Below are 27,614 nucleotides of genomic sequence, written 5' to 3'. Positions count from 1 at the left end.
TGAACATCAAAGGGGTGCTAAAGATGAGATTTTCAGAAATGTTCTTCAGATAAACATGGCAACAGCGATTGTTTTGTCACCTCAAGCATCCTGGGTGATACGCTAGAACTTCAATTTTATCAGTAAAGAACAGCTGGCTCACTGTAACAAGCACACTTCTCTCAGATAATTCTAATATCTTATTTTGTGACTACTTAGGGGCATGAACCTAACAACATAATCATCAGTATTTAAGAAATATCATCATGAACTACCAGCAGAGTGTCACTAAAAAGTCATCGCAGTCATCCTGTCATGTAGTCAAGGTGTTGTTGCACAGCATAGGGCTTTGGGTAGCCTACTTGTCACAAAAATTGGAAGTGTATCTGTCCACTGCATCCCATGGAAAGAAGTGGTGGGTGAGGGGTACGGAGGGACTTCTTTAGGAGGAGAGCTGCTCTGGAGGAAACTCAGAGCACGGGGCAAACAGACCCGTGGGTGGTGCGGTGCACTTGCGGCTGAGGTCACCTTCACAAGTCGGCTTTAGGACAGAGGCTAGAAGATGAGGGACTGCACTTATTTGGCTACTGACAAAAGTAAGTTTGTCAGTCTCTAATTCCTCAGGCATAGCTGAGGTAGGAGCCTGTTTAATAGCTGTAGCTGTATCTTGTCCTATGCAACAGGAGATCCTCTTCTGCAGTGTTATTGCGAAGAAAAAATTTCACCCCCTGCCCTCCTGACTCTGTTCCTGCTGCCAGCTTCCTTTCTGCCCATTTATCAGTCACCCAATGCACTAAACAATGATGCTGGGGAGGAAAACAGGAACAGTCACTACTCCTGAAGAAATTGTTAGCAGCAACCCATGTTTATTTTCATCTCAGCAGGGTAACAAGTTTACACAGCTAGTTACACAGCAATGTAACATTGGGAGCCAGTTTTCTCCAGGTACAAACAAAAACCATGGAAGAATTTAGGTTAGAAGGGACTTCTGGATATCATCTGATCCAATCACTTGCAAAAGCAGGCCAATTTCAAACTTCAGGCTAGCTTTCAGCCTTGGTGCATGTCACCAACGTTCACGAGAGAGAAAAATTAACCCACAGCTTGCATGAGCTCACAGATTACAATCCCATCTCTCCCTAGGACTTCCAATGCCAGGACAGCGTTCCAGTGACAGTGCTCAGGTATCTCTGAAAATGACTGAGAGAGACTTAGAGAAATCTCTCTTTCCCCCTCTCCACCACTTTGAAGATCGTCTGTCACTAACCGATGGCTATGAATATGAACATCACCAGTGTGATCCTGAATGGAGCCAGGAGCAGCACTCAGACCTGTTGCAGCCGCTCGTGCCAGGGCTTTGGCTGCAGCTGCATTCATTCCTTGCGCTACGGCAGGTCTCACAGCAGCAAGGAGCACAGCCAGGCACTCTTTCAGAGAAGCTTTCTGAGTCATCTTCACAGGGATCAAGCCTTAGCACAGTTCTCCAAAGGACGCTTCCTAACACAAGGTCCACGGAGGTCACTGAAGAGATTTCTCGCAGATCCATGGGGCAAGGACTTCGCAGCTGGAAGCATGGATGGCACCTTCCAGCAGAACGGCGCAGTTCTGCACAGGGCTGTTGAACAGGACCCTATGGGAGACACGAGCAGAGCACACAAGCAGGGGCATGTTAGAGAGGGACTCCCACTTTGGCAGGGGGAAAACCTCACAGCTTTGGAGGTAGGAGACTCGCTGCAGCTGGACTTCATAACCTCGTGTCAGGGAAGACTCATCCTGGGACACAGGAGGTCTGGCAGTGGGGCTTGCTATGCCCAGAGCTCAATGTGAGACTTTCACTTAGTCAGTCTCATTCTGGGCTCTCCATTTCCCATCACTAAAGAGAGAAAAGTCCTGTCCCACAAGAGATTTTTTTGCTATTCCACTTAAGGCGTTTGGAGACCTGGGGACAGAAGCATCAAGTATTCCAGTTTAAACCTGTCATATGGGTATGTGGAAGGTGAAAGCCTCTGCTTCATAAAGGTTATTCAATCAAGAACCCTTTCAGCGCAAAAGGGCATAAAAAGGAGGAAATGGTTAAACAAAAATCCACAGAGACACAAACCTGGTACACAAGAAATAACAGAGCCAGCAAAGACCAGAAGTCTTCAGCCACTAATTGACGGGCCATCAAGAAACTCCAGGCACAGCTTTGGAGAGGGACGCCCTGGGCTTTGTAACTGATAAGAAGGGGGAAACAAGAAGAACAGGAGGATTTGGGATATTTGAGGGGGACCTGTAGGACTGTGCCAAACTTGTTGAGGAACATTTAGGGGAAGGGGGGTGAACAGAGAGGAGGGGATGGGTCGTGTGTGAGCAGCTGCTGATGGTGCGTAAGCACTTGCCTGACCCAGCCCTGCACCTGATCACCGCAGTCTGTCCTGGGTCCTCATCAAACCCTTCCTTCACTGTCTCTCCCCGCAATCTCACTCCCTGCCCCGTGTGTGTCAGTGCTGTAAGGACGAGGTGCCAGCAACCGGGGGCACCCTGCGAGTGGACGTGGTGCCGGCTCTGGAGTCAGAGGGGGGTGTCAGAGGACCCCGGGTGGTGGTGCCAGGTGCTGGGGCGGGTGAGGGGCTCAGCCCAGCCCCTGGGTCGGGACCGGTGTGCATGTCCCGGGCGCAGTGCTGGGGGGACCGGGGTGAGTGAGGGGCTCAGCGCCGGCGGCTGGAGCGGGACCACAGGTCACAGCCCGTGTGCCAGGTGCTGGGGGGGAGAGTGCTTGTGTCTTCCCCCAGCCTGGGGTGCATGGGCTGCGCGTGTGCAATTCCCTAGGAAGCTCCAAGCGGCACTAGCCGGTGAGTAGGAGGCCCTGGGTCCGGGCAGGGGTATCAGGTGGGCAGAGGGTCCATGCTGGTATTTGGAGAGAGTCCTGTGAGTGAGGGGTGCCTGTGAGACAAGTGTGTGAGTGTTTCTGCTGGCTAGAGTGCACTGAGCTGGACCTGCTGGTGAGTAGGGAACCTATGGGGTAGGTAAGAGGGACTGGGATCTGGGCAGGGGTGTCAAATGGAGAGGTGCTATGCTGGTACTCAGGGGTTCTGTGAATGTGTGTGTGTGTTCTCTCTTGTGAACCTAGAAAGCATTGTGTATGTGCCTTCACTAGTCAACTTTAATCCTGAGCATCCAGAGAGGAGGAAAGGGATTTATCTGCCTATAGTTGTGCTTTATGTGAGTCCTGGTAGCTTTACACGTGGGTGCTGCTGAAGGCAGTGCCTCGTCTGTGGCAGTCTGTGTAGCCAGCTGTGTCAGAGTCCTTTGTTTGCATGTGCGTCTGTGTCCATGTTTGTGTCTCTGGGATACATGCTCAGCTTCACTACTGGTTAAACCTGCAAACAGGAAAGTAGCAGCTGTGTCCATCAGCCTGGGATAGAAACTCCCAGGTCTCTGGGTGCCCCAAACTGGGCTCCAGCAGCTGGGCAGGAGGAACCCCTTAGTTCTGGAGCTGCTAGAGCCTGCGGCCACTCTGAACATCCCTTAGCAGCTGTGTTCATTGTTGGTCAACTTCCATTGACTACAGATGGGACATTTCATGTAAAAGGGTTACAGGCATGGGAAGGATCTCAAGCCCTTTACTTTATCTAAAAATACAGAGGAAACACCATACTCACTTTTTGCCACTCAGTTTTGAGCCGTCTACCCAGGCCCAGTCACCATCAGTTCTATTCTGCAAACCAATCCAGTGGGATTCGGTGCGCATCACCTGAAAGAAGTCCTAGGAGGGATAGAGAGACAGAGAGAGATCAGGAGACTTGGAGAAACCCAGTCAAGTCCTGGGTTCTGAGGGGGAAAGAAAAGGGCGCTATGTGAGAGAGGGAGGTTTGGGGCCATTTCTCAATGTCCTTTGAATACCCACGCCCTTCCTTCCTACAGGGACCTGCTTTGTGAGACAGTGTCTCAGGGTGCCAGGCAGCCCCCGACTGAGGGCTGAGCCCATGACGAGCTCAGTGGAGGCAGGCAGAGAGAAGCGAGTCCCGCTGGCAAAGGGGCCAAGGGAAAGCCTTGCCTCCGCCAGATGCAGGAAGGCGATGGGTGGCTCCCAGTGCCTTGGAAAGGCCCTTTAAGCTCTCCCTTCCCCACAGAGGGGAAGAGCCGGGCAGTACAGTGCCTTGGACCCGCTCCCCCATAATCCTACCATCCTGCATGGCAAAGGCCCTCTGCCCTGGCCACTGCAAAGGCACCCACCATTTCGCTGGTATTGCTGATCACCAGGAGATGAGCTCCCTGTGCCCAACAGGATTCCTGGCTGGAATGCCAGTCCTTCTTCTCCTTGGAGAAGGAGTAGCAGCTCCCTCTGTAGGCTACCCACTGCTCAGGGCAGCGTGGACATAGACAGCCTGCAAAACAATCATACATCTCTCTTCCCACTGATAGTCATAGCCTAGTTCATCACAAACAGATTTCACAAATACACCCTCTCCAGAAAATGGTTCTCCACAGTTACAGTAGAGCCATCCTCGGAGCTCTTCTGAGACTTGCAAAGACAGTGTAATTACGTGCATCAGAGTCTCTGAAGGGCTCTGTAAAGGGCATCCATTTTCCAGATCGGGAATAGGTGGGAGAGCATGTAGGGGTCTCTTGGGACCTTCCTTTCCCTTCCCAGTGTTTTTACCTTTTTGTTTTTCTCTCCCATTTTTGTTCTGTCTTCTCCATATAAACTTCATCTTTGGCCCATGTTTCCTTCTGTCCAATGGGACAGACAAAGTACTGGCACCTGACAGGTTTGTGGCAGGTCACCTATTTCCACCCAGCCTCCACCCCTAGCGCTGGCTGCTGCTAGGGCGCATCCTGTAGCACATTTCTGAAGCACTGCTGCTTTGTACGAACGGCATTTCCGATTACTGTACTTGCCTGAACCTCAGCTTCATAGCATTTCACGGCAAGCTGGTCAAAAGGCTTAAACTTCCCAGGAATCATTTTATAACAGTATACTGTTATATGGAGCATATAAACAATTGAGGTCTTGCAGTTTGAAGCACCCTCCTTTTCCTTCCTAACCGGAGAGCAGCTGGTGCTACTAGCCCATGGACGGCCACTGAACACCTCAGGGTTCATTCTCTCGCGGTACAACACTGATCTCCAAACCCACAGAAAAGAAATGGGCCTTCAGGTTATGTCCTCCAGCCTACAGCTGTATTCATCAGGGTGTAAATGTTCCTGAGTGGCTGAGCACCCAACACAGTGTGCTTGCTATACACTGAAGTCTACCCAGTCGCCCTTTCAAAGGCATCTTTGATACCCTCTACCCCTTATTCTCTTGTTCCTGCTGAGAGCAGGTCTAACTAGTCCAAGCTTAACATTTAAAAATCTCAGAAAAAAGAAGCAAGTCTTTTTTAAGGGAGAAAAGGTACTTCCACACTTTTTTGGACCCCTGAGCAGATTTCAAGAGCTCTGTTTTGCTCCCTGACAAAGTTCTAAATTCAAATCAAATATTTTCAGTGGAGGAGATTTATTTACCCTTGATAATAAAACCCACTGTTGTTCCCAGCAATGCCAAGAAGAGGATCCCTAGAATCACTGCGATAATCCAGCGGGTAGTACATGAAACAGGAGAATCTAACAAGAAGAAAAAGAACATAAATGTGAGAAAGGTGAGTTTTTCTCAATGGGATCAGCTCTAAAAATACAACTTATATAGAACTGCAGAGTTGTTTACCTCAGCCTGCACTCATATCAGAGTCCAATACTGTCTGACTAGGTTCTTTTCAATATTCCACACATGGATGATTTAATGTTTAATACCAAATTTACCTATTTGAAGAGATGTGATATTACACGGGATTCGGATTTAGCAGAATGATACAGCCATGTGTTGAAAGCACAGCACAAGTGCAAGTTACACTTAGCAGAATATAGCAATTTCAACACACAGCTGAATCACAATACAAATGTGATTCTCATTGCCAGACTCTATGATATGCTCACCATCGCAACACTGGGTGGCACCAGGAAGGAATACGTAGCTTTAAGCAGCTCAAGCCTGTTGCTCTCTTCAAAGCTCTTTTTGTCAGTTTTTCAGTGGTTGTACTCTGTGTTAGGCTGAGTCACATACACACTCCCCCCATGCTGGTCTGGCTAACTCAGGAAGACATTCACACTCTGTTGATTAACTCATGGACAAAAATTTACACAACCAGCTGATCCACCCAACTGGTACAGCCAGTTGATCCACCCGATACAACTGTTAATCTAAAAAAAGGTAACACTCTGGTCCCCTTAACGTTAAGTTCAACTTTTTTTCTGATAACCATGTTCAGTCACTGCATACTTCATGAGCACATTGCACTTGCCCATCTCCTTTGAGCCTTCTCCCATTGTAGGGGCTTATTGATCAGTCATAACTCAGGATTACGTCTGAAGAGAAGTCCAAATATAATGACTGTTTTGATACGGCATCAACAGAAATTATTAGACCACACATTACTTACTCTGTTGGAGCTGCAAGTCTCCAACTTTAACCTGCCTTGAACTGCCCATCCTTCCCAACTTCAAACAGCAGGATGGAAAAGAAAGAATTTTAGCATACAAATGCAAATCTCTAATTCAGACATGAAATCTGTTAGACTGTTTATTCAGTAATGCACACATCTTTCCCATTATTAACAGACTTTACCTTTGTTCTCCATGTTCTTTTTCTCCTCTGTTCTTTGTCTTCTCATCATCTGTTTCTTGGAGGAAGTGTTGCGTTTCACATTCAGATAGATGTGCTCCTTTTTATTCCCTTCACATACTTTTAAGCGTTGCTTTTTTTCACTTTGCTTTACTTGGAATTTAGAAGTCCGATTAGCTACAAAGTCCAGGTCTGGATCTGAATTTCCCTGAAGGTCAATAGAGCTTTCCTCCCAGCAGTTTGGAATCATTTCTAACGACAGAGCATATTATTAGCAGAAGAGTAATACACAGAAGGAATGATGTTTCTGGAATACAAAATCATTTAAGCGATGACAATAGCTCATGAAAAGCTCTCTCTTTTGTGATTAAACTGCTGCTATGACAGATGCTAGGTAGGTCAATGTTAGACAAGGAATCTTGCTTTCACGGGGAAGTGAAGTTATCTAACATTCTGTATATGAACTAATATAAGTAAGCAACTTAGGCTTGGCTGAGATGACAAAGGTGAAGAATTAAATTTTCTTATGTAGCAAATGGATAGACATGGGTAATTCTAGTGGGACAATTTGCAGAATGCATTTCTTTCTTTCCCTGCAAGCACCGTCAATAAAACCAATACAGATTCATTTGATCTATATCAATGACACACTGATTTAAAAATAAAAGTCCTTTGAGCATTTGGAAGAGAAATTTGGGGGGGAGGGTGGGGTGGTTACCTTAATTCCATAGGAGGAAGCTGAAATGTAATAGCAGAACAGGTGGTGCATCTGTCCTGGTCTCCATATGTGACTCTGCAGGATGGCAAAGTGATCATTACCATCAAACGGAAACAGGGCAACTGAGAGATGAGAAAAAAGTATTGTGGCGACCCACACAGGAAACTTGCATTCTTTTACCCCAGCACAAAGCTTTACCCGTTCAGGGTTACAGTGACAAAACCTGTGCCTGCCTTGGTCACACGAAACTCTGTTTGAACTAATTGTAATGTCACATTCACTGAGCAGCAGAATACATTGAACAAGTTGAATCTGTAGAATCCATTACTAATATCATAGGCTTGTACTGCCAGTTCTTTTCCTACAAGAACCATTTTTCAGATCTGTCCAACAATATCAGTCTTTCCACCCAACTTTTTGGTCTGTGTAGAACAAAGTTTCTCACGCTTGCTTTGCAGATAGGTTGGGACTTGGCTTCAGATGGAAAAGAGAGATTATAGTACCTTCAGAACAGAAGAGGACTTCACAAATCACTCATTTTGATAATTCTGAGAATTAATAAAAATCTGGAAACATAATTATATGAACATTTGCATAATTGTTTTCACTTTATAGGTTACCAGGAACATATGTTTAATTTCGAAAGCTAAAAATATTTTCCATCCCTTTTCTTAATTTTGTTTCCCTTCTTTTTCTTCTTACTCCATTTATTGTTAAGGACATGGACAAGAACTGGTCGAGGATTTAAAGGCTGGGGTTAGGCTTGGCTGCAGTAACCATGAGATGGTGGAGTTCAGGATCCTGAAAAGAATGGGAAAAAAAAATGAAAAGCAGACTCACAGCCCTGGACTTCAGGAAAACAGACTTTGGTCTGCTCAGGAATTTGAGTTTCAAGAATCTCATGGCAGACAGTACTTGGAGAGAAGAGGGGTTCAGAATAGCTGGTTGGTTTTCAGCTCCTCTGAACTCAAGAATGGTCCACCCCAATGAGTAGGATACAAACCAAAGGTGGCAGTGGGCCTGCATGGATGAGCAAGGAGCTCCTGCCTAAACTCAGACATAAAAAGGAAGTGTACTGGAGGTTGAAGCAGGGTCTGGTGACCCAGGAGGAATCCACTAGCTTGCAGGATGGGGTTAGGAAAGTCAAAGCCTGCCTGGATTTGAATCTGATGAGGGATGTGAAGGGCAACAAGAAAGGTTTCTACAGGGACATCAGCAAGACAAAAACTAGGGGAGAATGTGGGCCTGCTGCTGAATATGCAGTGGAGCTGGTCACAAAGACAGAAAAGGGTGATACACTCCGTGACTCAGTGCCTTCTTCATCTCAGTCTTTGCTGATGTGACTTGCCTTCAGCAATCTCAGGTCTATGAAAACTATGAGAAAGTCCAGTGCGAGGTAGACTTATCCTTGGTGGAGGAGGATCATGTTAGGGAACATTTAAACAAAATGTACATACAGAAGTCCATGGGCCCTGATGGGACACACCACAAGTGCTGCAGGAACTGGCTGATGTCATTGTGAGGCCACACTCGATAACCTTTGAAAGGTCATGGTGATCAGGAGAGGTCCCTGAAGACTGGAAGACAGCAAAGACAGGAAGACAGTGACTCCTGTCTTTAGGAAGGAGGATCCAGGAAACTACAGGCCAGTCAGCCTGACATCAGCCCCTGGGAAGCTGATGGAGCAACTTATCCTAGAAACCATTTCCAGACACATGAAGGACAAGAAGGTGATTGGGGGAGTAGTCAGCATGGATTTACAAAGGGGAAAACATGCCTGACCTACCTGATAGCCTTCTATCTGATGAGGTGACTTGCTCCATGGATGAGGGGAGGGCTGTGGATGTTATTTATCTTGACTTTAGTAAGGTTTTTGACACTGTCTCCTGCAACATCCTCACAGACAAACTGATGAAGTATGGAGCTGGGTAAGTAGACAGTGAGGTGGATTGAAAACTGGCTATAGGGCTGGGTCCAGAGGGTTGTGACCAGTGGCATGAAGTCCAGCTGCAGGTCAGTGACCAGAAGCATGCTCCAGGGTTCAATACTAGATGCAGTAGTGTGTAACATCTTCATTAATGACCTTGACAATGGAGCAGAGTGCACCCGCAGTAAGTTCTCAGATGATACAAAACTGAAAGGAGTGACTAATACACCAGGTGGTTGTTCCAACATTCAGAGAGACCTAGACAGGCTGGAGAAATGGCCAGAGAGGAACCTCATGAAGTTCAATAAAGGTAAATGTAAAGTCCTGCACATGGTGAGGAATCAGCACACGGGGGGGACCAACTGTCTGAAAAGCACCTTTGCAGAAAAGGACCTGGGGATTCCTGGCAGGCACCAAGTTGAACATGAGCCAGCAATATGCCCTTGTGGCAACGGTGGCCAACAGCCTCCTAAGTTGTATTAGGCCGAATGCTGCCAGCAGGTCGAGGGAAGTGATCCTTCCCCTCTACCTAGCACTGGTTAGGCCATGTATTGAGTATTGTGTCCAGTTCTGGGCTCCCCTGTGCAACAAGGATATGGACTTACTGGAGCAAGTAGCAAAGGGCCACTAAGGTGATTAAGGGACTGAAACGTCTTTCATATAAGGAGATACTGTGAGAGCTGCGACTGTTCAGCCTGGAGAAGACAAGGCTCAGAAGGATCTTATCAATCAGAGCTTTTTCTTTTTTTTTTTTTTTTATTTACAGTGAGTGTGGTCAAAAACTGGAACAGGTTTCACAGAGAGGTGGTAGAGCCTCCATTTTTGAAGATATTCAAAAGCCAACTGGACAATGTCCTTAGCAACTTGGTCTAGTTGACCCTGCTTTGAGCAGGGCATTAATGATCATCAGAGCTGCCTTCCAATCTCAACTGTTCTGTGATTCTGTGACAAGTAGTGAAATTTCACTATGAAAGAGAAGATGATGAAGGCTGAATGAAACAGACACCTGATTCTTCTACAGCAACTTTGGAGAGGCAGGTAGGTTCTGCCCAATCTTCCAATACAGTAAAGTTTTGACTACTGGAAGGGACTCCTTGGACTTGGTAAGTTAAAACAGACTTTAGGTTGTTCTGTCTTGTGCTGTTGATAAGGTCTAAAAGGCATTTTTCCCAGCCGCCACATCCCAAAGATCTCCTCCTCCTCCCTCACTCACTTTGTGCCATGTGTGGTTCAAGGAGCTGGTGGATCCATGCCAGCTTCAGGGACAGTTCTGCAGGAGTGAGCCGCAGGATGCTGCTGACCTGTTTCCATAGAAAAATTTGAGAGTCTGTGGCTTTCAATATTTCAAACTCAGCCAGACAGAGCACCAGCTCTGTAATGTAAAACATGTCTCTGGGTGCCAAACAAGCTAGTACAGTTCTTCCTAGTAATTATTCCATGCACTTTAACTCACAAGATCGGAATCAATTGTGCACACAGCAGAAATCACATAAAGGATGAACTCTGACTGGACGAAGAACTTCAGCACTGTTTTACAAAACTGTGGCTCCTTGTGGGCAGATTTTTGACGCAAACATCAGACTTATCACACTCCCCAGCAAGCTGGATCTAAATTCTGCCTCCATGCCCCTGAGTTCTTCATTGTGCTGCTGCAGCGGACTGCATATTCTAGGGCAGGATGTTCTTCATTTAAAACATGGATGTATCAAAAAATTTAAATAGAGAATGCAGGATTAAATTAAATAAAAGGCTTCCTTTTTATAATTCAGTATAAGAAATTAAGTAATTAAACTTATTAAAACATAACTAATCAAACTAAACGCTGTCCTCCAGCTTGGAGCTGGCGTATGCCTGTGCAGGAAGTACACATTCAAAAAAACTTAGGTTACAGACAATTCAGTCTGCATCTGGCTCCTCTTTCTTGTCACGAACAATAAACCACAGCAAATCCACGCTTTGCAAAGATAACACCAGATCACAGGAAATGCTGCTTCTGAAGACATTAGCTGCAACCAGACAGGAAGCATTAGCTTCACAAAAAGCTTTGTTGCCTGATATATTGCTCATAGGAAGGAATGATTAATAAGAAAGGCAATGAGGAAGATCTGAGTGCTTCTCTTGCATGATGCCATATATATGTCATAATGCCATTTCTTTATGTGTTTCAGCAGACGGCTGCAGCAGATTGCAACATGGCCATAGGTTAAGAACTTAAGCCAAACACCTCCATTTCTGGTTTGTTTGTTTGTTTGTTTGTTTGTGGGGGGTTTTTTTTGCTGCTCTGGTTTTCGGTTATCTTAGATTCAAGACTTCTCATGAAAATACAGAAATACAATTAACAATAAATAAACTCATCTAAACAGAGCAGCATACATTTTTTATAGTGTAAATTTCCACAGTGTACAGTACTTCTCCTATCTCTTCACCTCATCTTGAAGACAGGTTGCGGTGAAGAGCTGAGAGCTGCAGCTTAGCTGCGTACATATAACATCACATACATGCTATTGGTACAATAAAGAAAGGAACAGCTGATCATGTCCTGACCCAAATATTTAATTGCTTTCATTCTTGTTACAGCGATTCAGGTGAAAAGTAATGAAAGATTTCTGCAGTGGCAACAGCTCTGCTATAGTTTTTCCACATCAAAATATTTTCTTCTTACCTAGCCAAGCCCCATGCATCTCCTCCATGTAGGGAATTTTGTAGTACTAATCATAGGAAACTGATAGGCTGGGATCTGGGCGGGGGTATCAGATGTGCCGTGCCGGTGCTTGGGGGATCTGTGAATACGTGTGTGTGCGTGTGCCTTCACTAGTGAACTTCAGTCCTGAGCAGCCACAGAGCACTGCTGCTCACACTAAAATGCTTCTGTGCGGTTATGTGGAAAGTGAGAGCATCCACTTCATTACAGTCATCCGAGCAAGGACCCTTAAAATGCAAAAGAGGATAATAAGTCACAGAGACACAAACCTGGTGCACAAGAAATAACAAAGGCAACAAAGACCAAAAGTCTTCAGCCACTAATTGACGGGCCATCAAGAAACTCCAGGCACAGCTTTGGAGAGGGACACCCTGGGCTTTGTAACTGATAAGAAGGGGGGGGAAAAGAAGAACAGAAGGATTTGGGATATTCGAGGGGGGCCTGTGGGACTGTGCCAAACTTGTTGAGGAACATTTAGGGGAAGGGGGGGTGAACAGAGAGGAGGGGATGGGTCGTGTGTGAGCAGCTGCTGATGGTGCGTAAGCACTTGCCTGACCCAGCCCTGCACCTGATCACCTCCCTCTGGAGTCAGAGGGGGGTGCAGGACCCCGGGTGGTGGTGCCAGGCGCTGGGGTGGGCGAGGGTCTCAGCCCAGCCCCTGGGTCGGGACCAGTGTGCGTGTCCCGGGCGCAGTGCTGGGGGGACCGGGGTGAGTGAGGGGCTCAGCGCCGGCGGCTGGAGGGGGACCACAGGTCACAGACTGGGTGCCGGGAGAGTGTTTGTATCTTCCCCCCAGCCTGGGGTGCGTGGGCTGTGCGTGTGCAATTCCCTAGGAAGCTCCAAGCGGCACTAGCCGGTGAGTAGGAGGCCCTGGGTCCGGGCACGGGTATCAGGTGGGCAGAGGGTCCATGCTTGTACTTGGAGAGAGTCCTGTGATTCGAGTGTGTGAGTACATGGGTCTGCTGGCTAGAGTGCACTGAGCTGGACCTGCTGGTGAGTAGGGAACCTGCGGGGTAGGTAAGAGGGGCTAGGATCTGGGCAGGGGTATCAGATGTGCCATGCTGGTGCTTGGGGGATCTGTGAATACGTGTGTGCGTGTGCCTTCACTAGTGAACTTCAATCCTGAGCAGCCACAGAGAAGGAAGGGGACAGGGCTGTTTGTACGTAATGTTTGTGTGAATCCTGGTAGTGTTACCCATAGGTGCTGTTGAAGGCATCGTCTTGCCTGTGGCCATCTGTATATCTGGCAGTGTTAGTTTTTGTATTTTTGTGTCCGTGCGTGGGGGGGGGGGGGATACAGGGTCAGCTTTGCTACTGGTTAAACCTGCAAATGGGAAAGCAGCAGATGTGTCCATCAGCCTGGATGGACAGCCAGGACTTCAGATGCACTGGTCTGGGCTCCAGTGGCCAGGCAGGAACAATCCCTGAGCCCCAGAGCTACTGGAGGTGGCATCCACTTAAAAATTCCCTTATCAGCAAGACTATCAGAATTGTGTGTATTAATTGCCTGATATACACCTGCTCATTTACCCCTTCAGAGAACTCCAGTTTATTTGCTGAGAGCGAGTTCCTTGCACAGAAGCAAATTCGTCACCTTCCTCAATCCATTGTACTTAACGCCTTGTCTATTCTATGTTTGTGTGCTTGTTTTAGCTGGGATAGAGTTAATTTTCTTCCTAGTAGCTGGTATAGTACTGTGTTTTGGATTTAAGATGAGAATAATGTTGATAACACACTGATATTCTAGTTGTTAGAACGTGCTGGTTTTGGCTGGGATAGAGTTAATTTTCTTCGTAGTAGCTAATATGGGGCTATGTTTTGGATTTGTGCTGGAAACAGTGTTGATAACACAGGGATGTTTTCGTTACTGCTGAGCGGTGCTTACACAGAGTCAAGGCCTTTTCTGCTTCTCACCCCACCCCACAAGTGAATAGGCTGGGGGTGCACAAGAAGTTTGGAGGGGATGCAGCTGGGACACCTGACCCCAATTGACCAAAGGGATATTCCATACCATGTGACGTCATGCTCAGCATATGAAGCTGGGGGAAGAAGAAGGAAGGGGGGACGCTCGGAGTGATGGCGTTTGTCTTCCCAAGTAACCGTTACGCGTGACGGAGCCCTGCTTTCCTGGGGATGGCTGAACACCTGCCTGCCGATGGGAAGTGGTGAATGAATTCCTTGTTTTGCTTTGCTTGCGTGTGCAGCTTTTGCTTTCTCTATTAAACTGTCTTTATCTCAACCCATGAGTTTTCTCACTTTTACCCTTCCGATTCTCTCCCCCAACCCCCTGGGGGGAAGTGAGCGCGTGGCTGCGTGCTGCTCAGTTGCCGGCTGGGGTTAAACCACGGCAGTTTGTAATGGTTTCTACCAGCACATGTAATGTGACAGTCAAGCTTCTGGTCTGTAGTTTTAAGACCCTTAAAAAGTGGTGCCACATTTGCCTTTTGTTTCTTTTGTGTTGGGATAAATTCAAGAAATATGTTACTGTGGTAGGTTGACCCTGGCCAACAGCCAAACACCCGTCCAGCCACTCACTCACTTTCCTCTCTGATGGGACAAGGAGAAAATAGAAGTGCGGTGAGGGAACTAGGGGATTGAGATTATAACAGTTCAACTGAGAAAGCAAAAGCTGTATGCACAAGCAAAGCAAAAAGTTCTTTCAGTACTTCCCACCAGCCGGCAGATGTCCAGCCAATACCAGGAAAGACGGGCTCAGCACACGTAATGGTTGCTTGGGAAGACAAATGCCATAGCCATGAAGGTCCCTCCTTCCTCCTCCTTGCCCTGACCTTGATGTTCCCTCTGGTGTTTCTCTCTCTTTCTATCCCTGCACTTTCTTAAATACACTTCCCCAGAGGCACCACCAGCCTGCCTGAGGGGCTCAGCTGTGTCCTGCGGTGGGTCTGTGGCAGAGCCAGCAGCTCCTGGTCTCTTCCCACAGAGACCACCCCTGCAGCCCCCCACTGCCCACACCTTGCCACAGACACCCAGCACAGACAGACTGTACCCAGTGCATTCACGGGGAGTGGAGAAGGGGCGCGTGCTTAGGGAGCAAGAGGCTGGGGCAGCTGGAGCTGGGGTTGCACCACAGGCACTGCCTGCCTTGCCCTGCGCACAGTCACGTCGCAGCTTCCTACTCTTAAGAGCTCAGTTTGGAAAGGTGGTGTTATTTATTTTCTATATGCATTCTGCCAGAGGGGTTTTTCCTTTTTTTTTTTTTTCCCTGGTCTTGGTGCTTTATCACAATGACTTCTAATTTCTAAGGCTCTCTTTTAACCTCTTGTCACTTCCTTTACTTGCCTGCCTAATACCTACACTTTTTAAGGTGTCACAGTTAAACTTTCAACATGATTTTAAATATGGTCTCATCTGTAACCACATTATGGGGTTCACTTCTTTTAAAGACATATGGCATTGGCTGGTTGGTTTCTTGTTGTGGTGTCCCCTCCCTGTTCAGGACTGCATCTGTGTTACTCCTGAGACTGTGCACGCGTGTGCGAGTGTGTGTTGGGGCAAGGGACAGAAGGAGACACGGAGAGACAGTAAGAAACATCATTGTGAGGACTGTAATAAATAATAAATAAAACTAAATGAAGACACCTCTGTCTGGTAGTCAAGTTTTCATCTACGTTGCTCTAGGCAGGAACACAGACTTTTATGAATGTGAAATGCTGTGTTGTTTTTTTTCTGAAACTGTCATCCGTGAAGAGGTAAGCAAGAAGAAATGAAGACATCAGGACATGCAATTCCTCCTTCCTTCCCTCCCTTACTTATATTGCAACCCCTGAATTTGGATCTCGGAGTCAGCAGTACCGTGCCTGCATCCAGGAGGCAGCAATGCAGGTCTCTTCTCCGGTTGGATGATATTGTGTGGATATATTAAAAGATTAAATGTATTAAAAGATCAGCCAGCTAAGGCTCTTCCTTGTGGTGTAACCTCCCCACCCACAGGCCCCCCGTAAACAGTCCCCCCTTTTCAACCCCCAGGTTGAAAACCCTGCTCTCAAAGATAGTTAAGGAGCACAATAACTTTGAACTATGTATATCAGTGTATAAGTTGCTGGCATTCCCTCTACCAAGTAAGGTATGATTATTTTGGCAGCATCAAGCTAATTTTTCTTCTCCTTACTTGTTAAAATAACACTTGTTAAAACAAAGGTCGTAAGACAACATTTCTCTCATAGGACAGGAGGAAATGGCCTCAAGTTCCGCCAGGGGAAGTTTAGATTGGATATCAGGAAGAATTTCTTCAGTGAAAGGGTTGTCAAGCATTGGAACAGGCTGCCCAGGGAAGTGGTTGAGTCACCATCCCTGGAGGTATTTAAAAGACGTGTAGACGTGGCGCTTAGGGACATGGTTTAGTGGTGGACTTGGCAGTGTTAGGTTTACAGTTGGACAGGATGAACTCAAGGGTCCTCTCCAAACTAAAAGATTCTACAATTCTATGTTTCTAACTATATAAATAGTATTTCAGGTTTCTAGAAACATCACTAATAAAGCAAACTTATCAATAATATAACAGCAAGTGTCCTTATGGTAGATTACTTATATGCATATAAAGGTATGTTCATAATATTACCAGTACCAAGTGCATCAAACCAATCCCAGAAGTGGGACCAAATCAAACTGACCCCAGAAGTGGGCCCAGAAGTAGGACCAATAAAATAACAGACAGAGGCTCACTTCAAAGATGATCCATGTCACAGAGGTGGGAGTCAACCAGGTGTCCCCAGTGATGGCCCAATAACTTGTCTAGGAGATCTCATGGAAAAGCTTGTGCAGGGAGTTCAACCTGCTTAGGAAAAGGAAAAGTACATGCAGCACGGGAAGTTTACAGAGACAGAGGCTTCATTTTGTGTAAAAATAAGTCATTTTTATATCACAGAGACGTAAATGGGCGTAGGACACCACCACGTGGAGCAGCCAATAGAGGCAGCTAATTTCTATTTTTCACTTGGGGCAGCCAATAGATCATGATGTTTTCTGTTGTCTCAGACCAGTTTTTATTTTTCCAGACTGTTTTCCTGTTCTTGCAACTAGAACAGCCAATGGCAGGTACCGATTCTTACCTTCTCAGGGTGTTTTCCCCTTTTGCCAAACTATTTTTCACCTTTCCAGACGATAAGTTGCTGTTACAGTCCCTTCTTGTTGCGCTTGTCGATGGTATCTCAGGCTGCCTCCGGTTCCTTGGTACCCAGCTGTACTTCAAAGATGCCAGCTGCGCTTCTCAAGGATGCCTCTGGTTCCCAGGCCTCCTTCCCAGGCTGGCAGGCATTTTCTCTGTTGGTATTTCAGCAGACACCTTCTTCTGTTTAGTATTTTTCCCCTTATAAACAGGGTGCCTTTATGGCTGTTCACATCAAGGAAGAAACTTGCGTTTCTGAGAGAAGTGTGAGCCTTGCAGTGTAATTTGATGTGGCCAGCTCTAAACATTGAAGCTGGTTGTGAAACTTTTCTAAGAAATTTTTTGCAGTATTGTCTCTGTTATAATAGAACTTGAAACCCAAATTTTCTCATGTTCAGAGCTGAACTGGGACAGCGGGAGGCAGAGAGAGACCAATTTCCAGAGTTGTACTCTGGAAGCCTAGCTCCTATGCTAGGACATCTTTATTGTTTCTGAAACATTGGTTTTGGATTAAAGACCAGACCCCAGATGTGGCTGCCCTCACCGTATAAAAACATATTAATGTTTTTATATATATATAAGTGAAAAAAAACCTGGTGAGTGCTTGGTTTGCATTTCCTGTCTTGCATTCAGCGTGTACTTCAGCCTGGGCAGAAAACAACAGAAGCATTAAGCCAGCATCATGCAGGAACCTCCCTTGGCACTCAGCAACTTAAATGAACACTGAAGTGTAACACAGTGAATAAACATTGTCCTGACCACAATTGTTCTCAGAGTTATGATGCCTACTGCCTTCAAGCCTCAGTTTATTTTGAGATATTTTTACCGATTCCAAAATCTTGCAGAGAAGCTTCTGTGTAACTGTACTCAAGTTTTTGACATCTGCATATTGCATGTTGCCTAAATCATCATGATCTGCAAGTAATTTGCAAGAGTTTGCAAGGCTGCATGCACATGTATGGGATGGAAAAACAGCTGGTAATCATGAATTTCCAAAATGTGCTCACAACACAGCTGCTAGCAGAAGCCATGTAAATATTGACCTTGATGTGAAGTTCTGTGTCTGTCTGCCCATGATTTTCTGTTTCTCATTTTAGGATTTTCTTTTTCTCATTTTGGTTTTGGTGATGAACTGCAGTAACCACAGGCATCCTCAGCCTACTATTAACATGAGCATTATGATTTTGAGTACATGTGTCCACAGGAAGACACAAATGAGAATATCATATATTCTTGCCTGGCAGCAAAACGCACCTTTGACAGCATGCCACTCCAAGTCTTAAGTGAAGCAAAGCAACCCTCTCATTATTTCATCCCTTACATTTTCCTAGACCTGTTCTCTGGAGAAGAAAAAAGAAGATATAATCGAAGGCCAGAGATGGGCAACTGGTGCTGCAAGAAGACTACAACCCTAGTAAGCATACCTGGGGACACGCACCACAATCACCTTGCAGGTAGGATATGATGGCAGGACTATCAGCCACGCGTCTTGCCGCTGTCAGGTACAAGGCAAGCACTGAACAATCCCGCTTCAAACAAAAACAAAACAACGGATGCCTACAAGCCACAAGCAGACCATCTGGAGTATCTCAGCATGCATGCTCACACTGTGCCAACCTGAATGACGAGCCTGGACAGGAAGCAATCACCAGGCATCACGACCCCCTTCTTTTCACAAATGGTGCTTCATTTCAGGTCCCAGCATCTGCCAAAATGTTGCCAACCACGGCTGAAAAGACAAATTTGGTGCTGGTTACGTCACCCATAACTACAATGCAGGCCTGCTTCCAGTGTGCCTGTCCTCCAGCAATCCTCCCTGGCTCCATCGCCAGGAAGCCCAGTTACAGGGCAGGATCCCAGCAAGTGCTTTGGCCAATGTGAGGTAACCTGGCAGCTTTACCTCTGGAGTGAAAAGCAGGCTCTGTTACAGGCAACAAGATAACCTACATTGGAATTACAGTGTGGTGCCTGGCAAAAAATAAACTATATCAGCTAGGGGATTATTTTTCTAATTTAATTTCTTCTGACTTAGTTCACAGACTTTCACAGGAGAGAGCTCTTTCAAACACTTTTGTCTTTACCTTTGCCATGTAAAGCCGCTCACTGAGTAATCACACGGCTGTACTGTAGCCAGATAACTCTGGATGTGCCCTGAGCCAGAAGAAACACACAGCTCCTCTCACTGAAGAGGTAATTACCATGTTTGCATTCAGCAGTTCCTGCAAACAAAAGTTGGTTTAATTAATATGCATCACACTAGCACCTCTTCCTACTCTGAATACTCCTGGAGTAGTTAGTCATATTATAGCAAATGTTGCCCTGAAGACAAAATATCCTAACACGCACTAGCACAAACAGACGAAGAAGCCAGCTATTAACAACTAAGAACCAAGAGAGAGCATTTTCCATATAAAGTCCTGGTTTAAGATTAGTGTGAAAAACAATTCCAATGCAGATACTGCTCTACAATCTCAAACCAGGCAACTGTGCTCAAAATCACTGATTTTTGAACAAATTCAACACAGTCTTAGCTTGACTATCTCAATGTTACTCTACTGGCGGGCTCTTCCAGGTCCTATTCTGACACATCAGATTCTCCCTGGGCACTGCACTGAAGGGCTCTAGATATCATTCCGGGAGGGAATCTATCTCACAGAGCAAACACGCGTTGTGTTATTAATGAAGGAATAGGGAAAGAATAAGTCTGCAGTGACTGGCATAAAGCAGGAAGAAAGGCACAGCGTGAGTCTCATGACAGGGCTTCGTCTTCTGCTATCATCTTAATACCACCCAGCAGGTGAACAACAAACTTCTGCATAAGCAGGCCCAGAATCTTTGGAAGGTACTGGATGTAGGTAAGGATCATCCTATGGCAGCAAGAAGACACCCTAGCTTCTTCTTCTGCCATGAACATCTCCTCAACCTCTTTAATCCTACCTGTGCTCTTCACTTCCTCTTTAACGGTTATTTTGCTCTGAAACCCTGGATGCTGACATCCTTACTTCTAACAAAAACTGCTCCAAGAAGGAAAACTTCAAATTTAGAGTCTGGACAGAAATCATTCCTTGACTCACGTGCACCAATTCAAATTCTAATCTAAACAGGATTATAAATACTTCAGAACATGCCTTGTTGTTACTGCCGTGGCTCGAGCCTAGCTCTGTTAAACACTGCTTAGTCAGAAGTAGTTACTGTAAGTGAAGCAGAGGGTGAAGAAGGGAAGGAGAAGGTGAAGTGAGTTGGTTTGGTTGTAAGTGATTTTTGTATTGACCAAGTTAATCCATGTATGACAAAAAGACAAGATGCCTATTTACCTTTTTTTTTTTTTAATTTACACTTCGAGATGGAAATTGACACTCAAGGTTGAACAGAGATATTTGGAAAGGAGCGATTTGTGTGAACGCAGTGTACCGGGTGATAAAGCAGGACATGCTTAGAGGCAGCCTTCAGGAAGCTGGCCAGCTGCCGGGAACCCGGAGAGACGAGAGGCTGTATATCTGTGCACAGGCTGGGGCACTCCCATGCACGCTTCCGTGTCTGACAAGATAGCAGCTGTAAATACCATGATAGAGGCATTTTCAATACACAGAAAGAAATCTCTAACACAGGACACCTCAAAAAAGCATCCAGTACCGCTACGTAAAACAGCAGCAGGGGAGAAGAGTTTTTGGCTTAAATAACACTTACCCAGCCACTCACTCGCCAGTGAAGGCTAAGCCTCCCACTCACACCTCATGATCTGCAAGCTCACACAGACTGAAGAGCTCAGAAACAAGTCCAGCATGAACTTTAAATCTGCACCTCCAACAGAAACAGGAAAAAAAGCAGTGCTGGGTAAGAAACATTTATCAAACCCAAGAGGGAAGTAAGAAGGAAAATCGTGAGTTATGAGACTCTTGGGACAGCTCGAGTCCAGCAGTTTTTGCTTCAGCTTTAAAGGAGACCATATGGAATGCAAGATCTACAGATACGTGTCAGCCTTGCTAAGATCCACACTTCAAGACCTTGTTGCCTCACCTGATATGATACGGTATTTCACATTCCAGTTGCATCCATGTCACACTCTAAACATACAGAAGCACGCAGAAGAAAACACCGTGGCTGTGCTTTCCACGCTGCATTTCTTCATCTGCCGCTTACTGGCTGCTCACCTATAGCTTAACCACATGGCAGGGAGCTTACAACTCACAAACCAATAACCACCAAACTCAATTTTAAAGAGGCTATAAAAGCAGCTACACAGCACAGCAAGATTTCAGTAATGATCTTCTGAACAAATTATTCATAACTGAGCTGTATCCCATTGCTGACAACAACAAAGGCTAGGTCAGATGCCATTCCAACATTGGACCATCAAGAACGGACAGTAATTTGCAATAGAGGATCATACCGGATTATCAACACTTCTAACAGGACCAGCAAAGCCATGGTGGATAAGACATGACAGATATTCAGGAAGCATTCTCTAACTCCAGTGTATCATTTGTCCTGAAAAAATAGGTATTTGTTGTCAGTCCCAAATGATTTAATGTCATGCTGGCAGTGATTTCCAAGGGTTCTTTTTTTACCTGATATCTATCTGTCCTGAGTCAGACTCCAAACTGTCCTGCCATTACAGATCTGAAAAGTCACCCATAGCCACCCACATCTTTCATGTTGTATGCACATCTGAAAGAAAAGACTGTCATCTCCTCTCCTGGTTTCACCTGGCTAAAGGCACCTACATTGGCTAAAGTCAGCTCTTTCTCTACCGCTATTTGCTGTATCTAGCAGCTTTTATAACCTTTGAACAGAAAAGCTGCTGCCACACAGAACGAGGCTTGCAAGCACACATTTTGTATATTCCACAGAGTATTTTTAAAATATTAGTTAAAACTACCCTACAAACCTTTTAAAGCTTTTCTGCACAACTCTGCCTATAAGTCTATTTTAACCACCTCTCCAGAGGGTAAGGCCTTCAAGCCTTCTGCCTTCACTTCTTTTTTGGAACAAATTCCAAAAATATATAATTATTTTAACATGCATGAGTCCAGTCATGGACTATATTAAGCATGTTTCATGGTCATCTTTGCTTTCCTGGTATGTTTTGCACGTGAGCCACATTCAAAAGTCCTTGGATTACTGACAAGCTATATGAAATCCAGCTGTTTTGCTGAGTATTGAATAACTCCAATACACTCCACAGGATTGCTTATGCCATGCAAAATAAGGGTTACTGTATTTTTGTGTGTGATATTAAAGCAGGAATGGTTTTGATATAGTGCTCAAGCCACTGTTGCTAAAAGTCAATGATGGCAGCTGAGGCTGACTTGCTACATACTCATACGAGATTCTTGGGAACGAGTTCTGCAAGGGAGAACTGTAAGAAAGAGAGGAATGAAAATAAGCTTCCAAGGGCAAAATTGGAGGGAGGGGGGAAACACCAAACCCACAAAGGGAAATACAGCATCCTGCACAGAAATAATTTTCACAGGAGATGGAATTTGAGATAAAATTATTATAATCCAAAACAATTTATGGTAAGAAAACTAAGACAGCATTCATTAACGTTTGGAAAAAAATTACTGGATAGCATGAACATCACGAAACTAGCAATTTAAAGTTTTGCATGTGAATTATCAGTTTTACACATTGAGTAGAAACCTACCAATGGCCCAAAGGGTTAGTTAGAAAAGGCTCCACTGAATCAGTATGCATGTGGGATAACCCAGAAAAAGAAACAGGAATATCTCGCTTCTTACAGCAGTTCAAATGCGGCAGGCTTCATCTGAAAGCTCAAAGCATATTAGAAGACAGTACAGCTACTACTGTTACCTGAAATGTATGAATCAACAACATATGGAGTTGTTTTACTTGTATTCAGATTCACAATTGCATCTAAACAAAATCAGATGTACAGTCAAGTCCTCCTCTTGCATCACAGCATTCATTCTTAATTTTAGGGTAGATTACCAGAGGGCAGACGTGGTAAGACCAGTCAGTCCTGCCATACAACCGACTGCAGCAACTATAGGGAAACGAGGGCAAACACTGTAGCCTGTGGGACAGGGCTGAGTTTTGTCACATTGCTGCCTGTTTCTTATATCAGAAACCATGCTGACATCCTTTATGAACCTGTGTGAAGTAAAGGCACCTGTCACCCTGTAAGAAGGATTTTTTTAACATCCATTTGGTCTGACATCTGAGAAACTTCCCCTGCCTTAGCGAGAGCGACTGCTGCAGTGAAGCATGACTGATCCTTGTGATTAGGATGCCACCTCAGAGCAGCTCTGACAGCAAGGGCTGCTCCAGCAAAGACAATAAAAAGCAAAATATGCAGGGCGATGGCAGCAGGGGAAAGTAAACCAGATCTAAAGTACTGGTGAAAAATTGGAAATAAGCTTGCAAGGTGAATGAGCTTGTAACTTCTGAGCTATGGCTATAACATGCTTTGTGTGAAGCTATGTTATACCCACGGGAACAGAAGAGCAACACCTCTAATGTCAAACACAAAGCTATAGAAGTTAAACGGCTCTTGCAGAAGTGGGTGACAGTGGGGGGCTCTTTAAAAATAGGGCAAGAGGAAAACCTCCTCCTTTTGCCATAGGTAGAAAGACCTGTTAAAGCTTTCTATAAATATGAGACTAACTAATGTGAAAAAATTAGCACTTTTATGTGTCTTGGAGAGTTTGGAGGGGGGTATGTTTGTGAATTATTGCTATTTCTTGATGGTGCAGTATCTGCTGTAAATAAAACCACAAGCTGTAGGAGGTCGTATAAACAAACGACCTCATGACTAAATCACAGCCCTCACCAAAAAGCAATTCTGTGACCACTGAAGAGCAAGTAAGAGCACTGCAGTATCTCTCTTCTGTGTGTTTAGATGGGAACCCTTTGCTACATGCCCACTGTAGCAGGAAAAAGATTTATGGAGGCCTAGAGAGTTCAAAAAAACTCTTAAAAATCTAATGGCTCATCTGTGGTTTCAGGAAATTCCAAGCGTGGTGAAGCCAAACTGCACCATGAATATTTAGTATCCATGAATCCTGTTTGTTGTCACTTTTTAGACCATAACCTTTTTTTTCTGTCTGCCTGTACTGGACAGAACTTCCTCATCCTTAGAAGAGCTGTTGGTGCTAATTCAGTCTCTCCCTGAAAAGACGATCAAATGGCGGCAGAGGGCAGGTGGCAGAGATAAACCTTTATCTGTAATGAAAGATATAGGCTGGATCGATGGGCCGACGCCAACTGTATGAGGTTCAACAAGGCCAAGTGCCGGGTCCTGCACTTGGGCCACAACAACCCCATGCAACGCTACAGGCTTGGGGAAGAGTGGCTGGAAAGCTGCCCGGAGGAAAAGGACCTGGGGGTGCTGGCTGACAGCCGGCTGAACATGAGTCGGCAGTGTGCCCAGGTGGCCAAGAAGGCCAACGGCATCCTGGCCTGTATCAGAAATAGCGTGGCCAGCAGGAGCAGGGAGGTGATCGTGCCCCTGTACTCGGCACTGGTGAGGCCGCACCTCGAATACCGTGTTCAGTTTTGGGCCCCTCACTACAAGAAGGACATGGAGGTGCTGGAGCGTGTCCAGGGAAGGGCAACGAAGCTGGTGAAGGGCCTGGAGCACAAGTCTTATGAGGAGCGGCTGAGGGAACTGGGGTTGTTTGGAGAAGAGGAGGCTGAGGGGGGACCTCATCGCACTCTACAGCTACCTGAAAGGAGGTTGAAGCGAGGTGGGTGTTGGTCTCTTCTCCCAAGTAACTGGCGATAGGACGAGAGGAAATGGCCTCAAGTTGCACCAAGGGAGGTTTAGATTGGACATTAGGAAAAATTTCTTTACTGAAAGAGTGGTCAGGCCTTGGAACAGGATGCCCAGGGAAGTGGTGGAGTCACCATCCCTGGAAGTATTTAAAAGACGTGTAGATGAGGCGCTTAGGGACATGGTGTAGTGGGCATGGTGGTGTTGGGTTGATGGTTGGACTTGATGATCTTAGGGGTCTCTTCCAACCTTAATGATTCCATGATTCTATGATTCTATATGCTACATCTACATTTGAGAAGGACAGTGAAACAATCCACTCTTTTCCAGTCTCCAGTCCTATAAAAGTAGGTGCATTCAATGCTAGTCAAATAAAGACTCAGATGCATACAACTTACATGCTGTGGTGCTAAACTGCTCCTTCCTTGTCCTGTCAGAAGTGAGGCCGGGCAAACTCACACTCAAACGAGCAGCAGAGTGAGGCGAGACAGCCGTTGCTGACCCTCCGGTAACGCTCGCTACCTCTCAGCAGACCTAATCTGCTCAGGCACAGGGACTCACTGTCATGGCACCACTGCTCCATGTTTCAGTACTAAGAGGGTCTCTGTTGCCTCCCACTGTAGAGTGGGAGTGCCTCCACTCTGTTGCCTCACACATGCGCTGTCCCTGTAGAAGAAATGCCAAGAGGTGGGAGATGGTCTGTAGGATAAAGCAGTGGTATGTTGGATGGTAAATGCAGATAAGTTCTAATTCATGTAATATGGAGTTCAGCTACTTCTTACTGTCCTGCTAAAACACCAGATAGAATGTGTTTGCCCACTTTTTGCTTTTTCAAACATGATCTTACACAATTTTTAATTTATAATTATATTACCATGGTAAGGGCTTGGGCCCTGGCTTCAAATATACAGGAGACAGCAATGCAACAGCTGTGTTGGTTCTCTGCATTTGTGCCAGATGGAGGAATTCTTCTCTCATGTTCTAAAAAAGCTTCCAGATTTACACCCCAAGCCTAGGGCATCACCATGTGGAGAGTAAAAACCTTGTTTCAAAGAAACAGTAAACTCAGACTTTCGGTGATGGCAAATTGCCGGATAGAAGTATTGCAAATCGGAGAGGGAAAGTCCGGGTGCAAAGTCCATTCTGCCAGTTCTGCAGGAGTTGTGGCTCCTCTGCTCCACACTAAGCCAGCAGGGACTGATTGAATTGTGCAGATGGCCCTGCCATCTTGCAGAAAATTTCAACATAATAATAAAAAGTCAACATTTTTCATGGGAACAAGATATTCCAATTAAACAAATAAAATAAAGTCTTTCATTGAAAACCCACGCTTCTCTACAAAACAACTATGAAAAATTTTCACTAAGCCCTCAGTGGTTTCACTACGGAGGAATTAATGCATGAGTTTACACTGATCCTAAGAATTCAGACGCATGCATGAACAAAGACTGCCATGCGGAAAAGATTTCTATATAGACTACTTTAATTAGCATGAAGTGTAGTTAAACTAGGATTAACTCCACATGTATAATTCCTTTTATGTCACTGTAAAACTTAATCTGATTTAGACTCATTCACTTCCAAACCTATATAAGCTAACCTCGGGAAAAGGCAGTCAAACCAGAATAAGAATGCTCACACTGACAAATCAAGCCACTTTATTGAAAGGAAATTAAATTTAGACCTTATCATATAGCAGGAAAATATCTTTCTGTGGCCAAATTCATAAGCAGAGTCTTGGCAGAGATTTGCTCTCAGGGGAAACTAAAGCAAATCTTTTGTTAGAGGCTGTGAGGTGCTCAGCATCCTGAATTCCCACGGATTCTCTTGATCAGAGCTTTGATAACAGAAACAAAATATGAGGATTCGTGTAAACTAGAACATTGTTTTCTGTGATGTAACAAGATAGGGAGCTTTGAGAACAGTGATGCATTTGTCACATTTATCTCTCCGTTTAACAAAGCTCCCTATGAACCACTGTGCATCATCCATCAGGTCTGCGGCAGCACTATGGGTGCTGTTCACGGTTCTGAGATTGTATTACATATCTAAAACATACCCAGCTTTCACTGGCAAGACCTTTGAGAATATCCCATTCTTGGGTGGCAGTTTTGAAACAAGCAATGTTTTTTTTGTTTTAATGAATAGTTTATTCACCAAAAAAATAACATCAGCTGACTGGTAACTGTAAATTTGACCTAAATCTACCAGGTAGCTTTGAACCTGTTTTCAAATGAGGGAGAGAGAAGAGGATGTTATTATAAGTACCTGCTTTAGCATTTTGGAAAGATGATGTTTCAATTCTTCAAGGTATATTTACACCAACAGCAGTTATGGACATTAAGGTGGCGATTAGCCAACACCATAAGAAAAGTCAGAAAGCTAACTGAGCATTCTTTAATGGAGTTTGCAATGTTCTGGTATATAGTGGTGATATATGTGCTGTATGAACTAACATAACTTTTATTTCTGGATGGAAACACAGTTTCTTACAAAGCCTAAGTGATCTAGGAAAAATAACCATTCCATTCACGTTATTTTGCATTTAAAAGAGAAAACTTCTTAACATTGTCTTTGGAAGAAGACCAATAAATTTTGATGGAAACCAGAATCTAAGCTCCTTTTTACAGCTATGTATGTTTAATATCTAAAGTGGTGGTTGAAGGCTTCCTTCAGGGTAAATATTCCCCTTTAGAAGAGCCATTGTTTAGCTTTTTTCACAACACTGATTTTCAGCCTTGCATCCTACATGGCTAACACACCTCATTTTGGCCTTGTAGGATGCT

The 27,614-nt window shown here is 45.2% G+C and overlaps 1 protein-coding gene across 2 annotated transcripts; it reads right to left on the bottom strand.

The window, feature by feature from the left end:
* Positions 1-943: 943 nt before the first annotated feature.
* On the bottom strand, positions 944-7,440 carry LOC142089906 (NKG2-D type II integral membrane protein-like). 2 transcript variants are annotated; one of them, XM_075167077.1, is made up of 6 exons: positions 7,341-7,440; positions 6,626-6,874; positions 5,470-5,568; positions 4,198-4,349; positions 3,624-3,727; positions 944-1,609 (listed from the first exon to the last, which is right to left on the bottom strand). In XM_075167077.1, the coding sequence occupies exons 2-6, from the start codon at positions 6,870-6,872 to the stop codon at positions 1,498-1,500; spliced, it is 714 nt and encodes a 237-aa protein (XP_075023178.1). In that variant the 5' UTR covers positions 6,873-6,874; positions 7,341-7,440; the 3' UTR covers positions 944-1,497. The 2 variants fall into 2 exon arrangements, with proteins under 2 accessions (XP_075023178.1, XP_075023262.1); XM_075167161.1 differs by lacking the exon at positions 7,341-7,440 and having other exon boundaries at positions 6,626-6,877.
* Positions 7,441-27,614: the final 20,174 nt, after the last annotated feature.

The sequence above is a fragment of the Calonectris borealis genome, chromosome 1 (assembly GCF_964195595.1).
Source record: "Calonectris borealis chromosome 1, bCalBor7.hap1.2, whole genome shotgun sequence".
Classification (NCBI taxonomy): Eukaryota; Metazoa; Chordata; class Aves; order Procellariiformes; family Procellariidae; genus Calonectris; species Calonectris borealis.
This window is presented reverse-complemented; position numbering and strand designations above follow the sequence as displayed.

Excerpts from the sequence above, each read along its gene's own strand:
- LOC142089906 (XM_075167077.1), bottom strand. The coding sequence starts at position 6,872 with ATGATTCCAAACTGCTGGGAGGAAAGCTCTATTGACCTTCAGGGAAAT. Across the intron at positions 3,728-4,197 it reads TCAGCAATACCAGCGAAATG|GACTTCTTTCAGGTGATGCG; the intron begins GTGGGTGCCTTT and ends TATCCCTCCTAG. Across the intron at positions 1,610-3,623 it reads TCAAAACTGAGTGGCAAAAA|GGTCCTGTTCAACAGCCCTG; the intron begins GTGAGTATGGTG and ends TGTCTCCCATAG.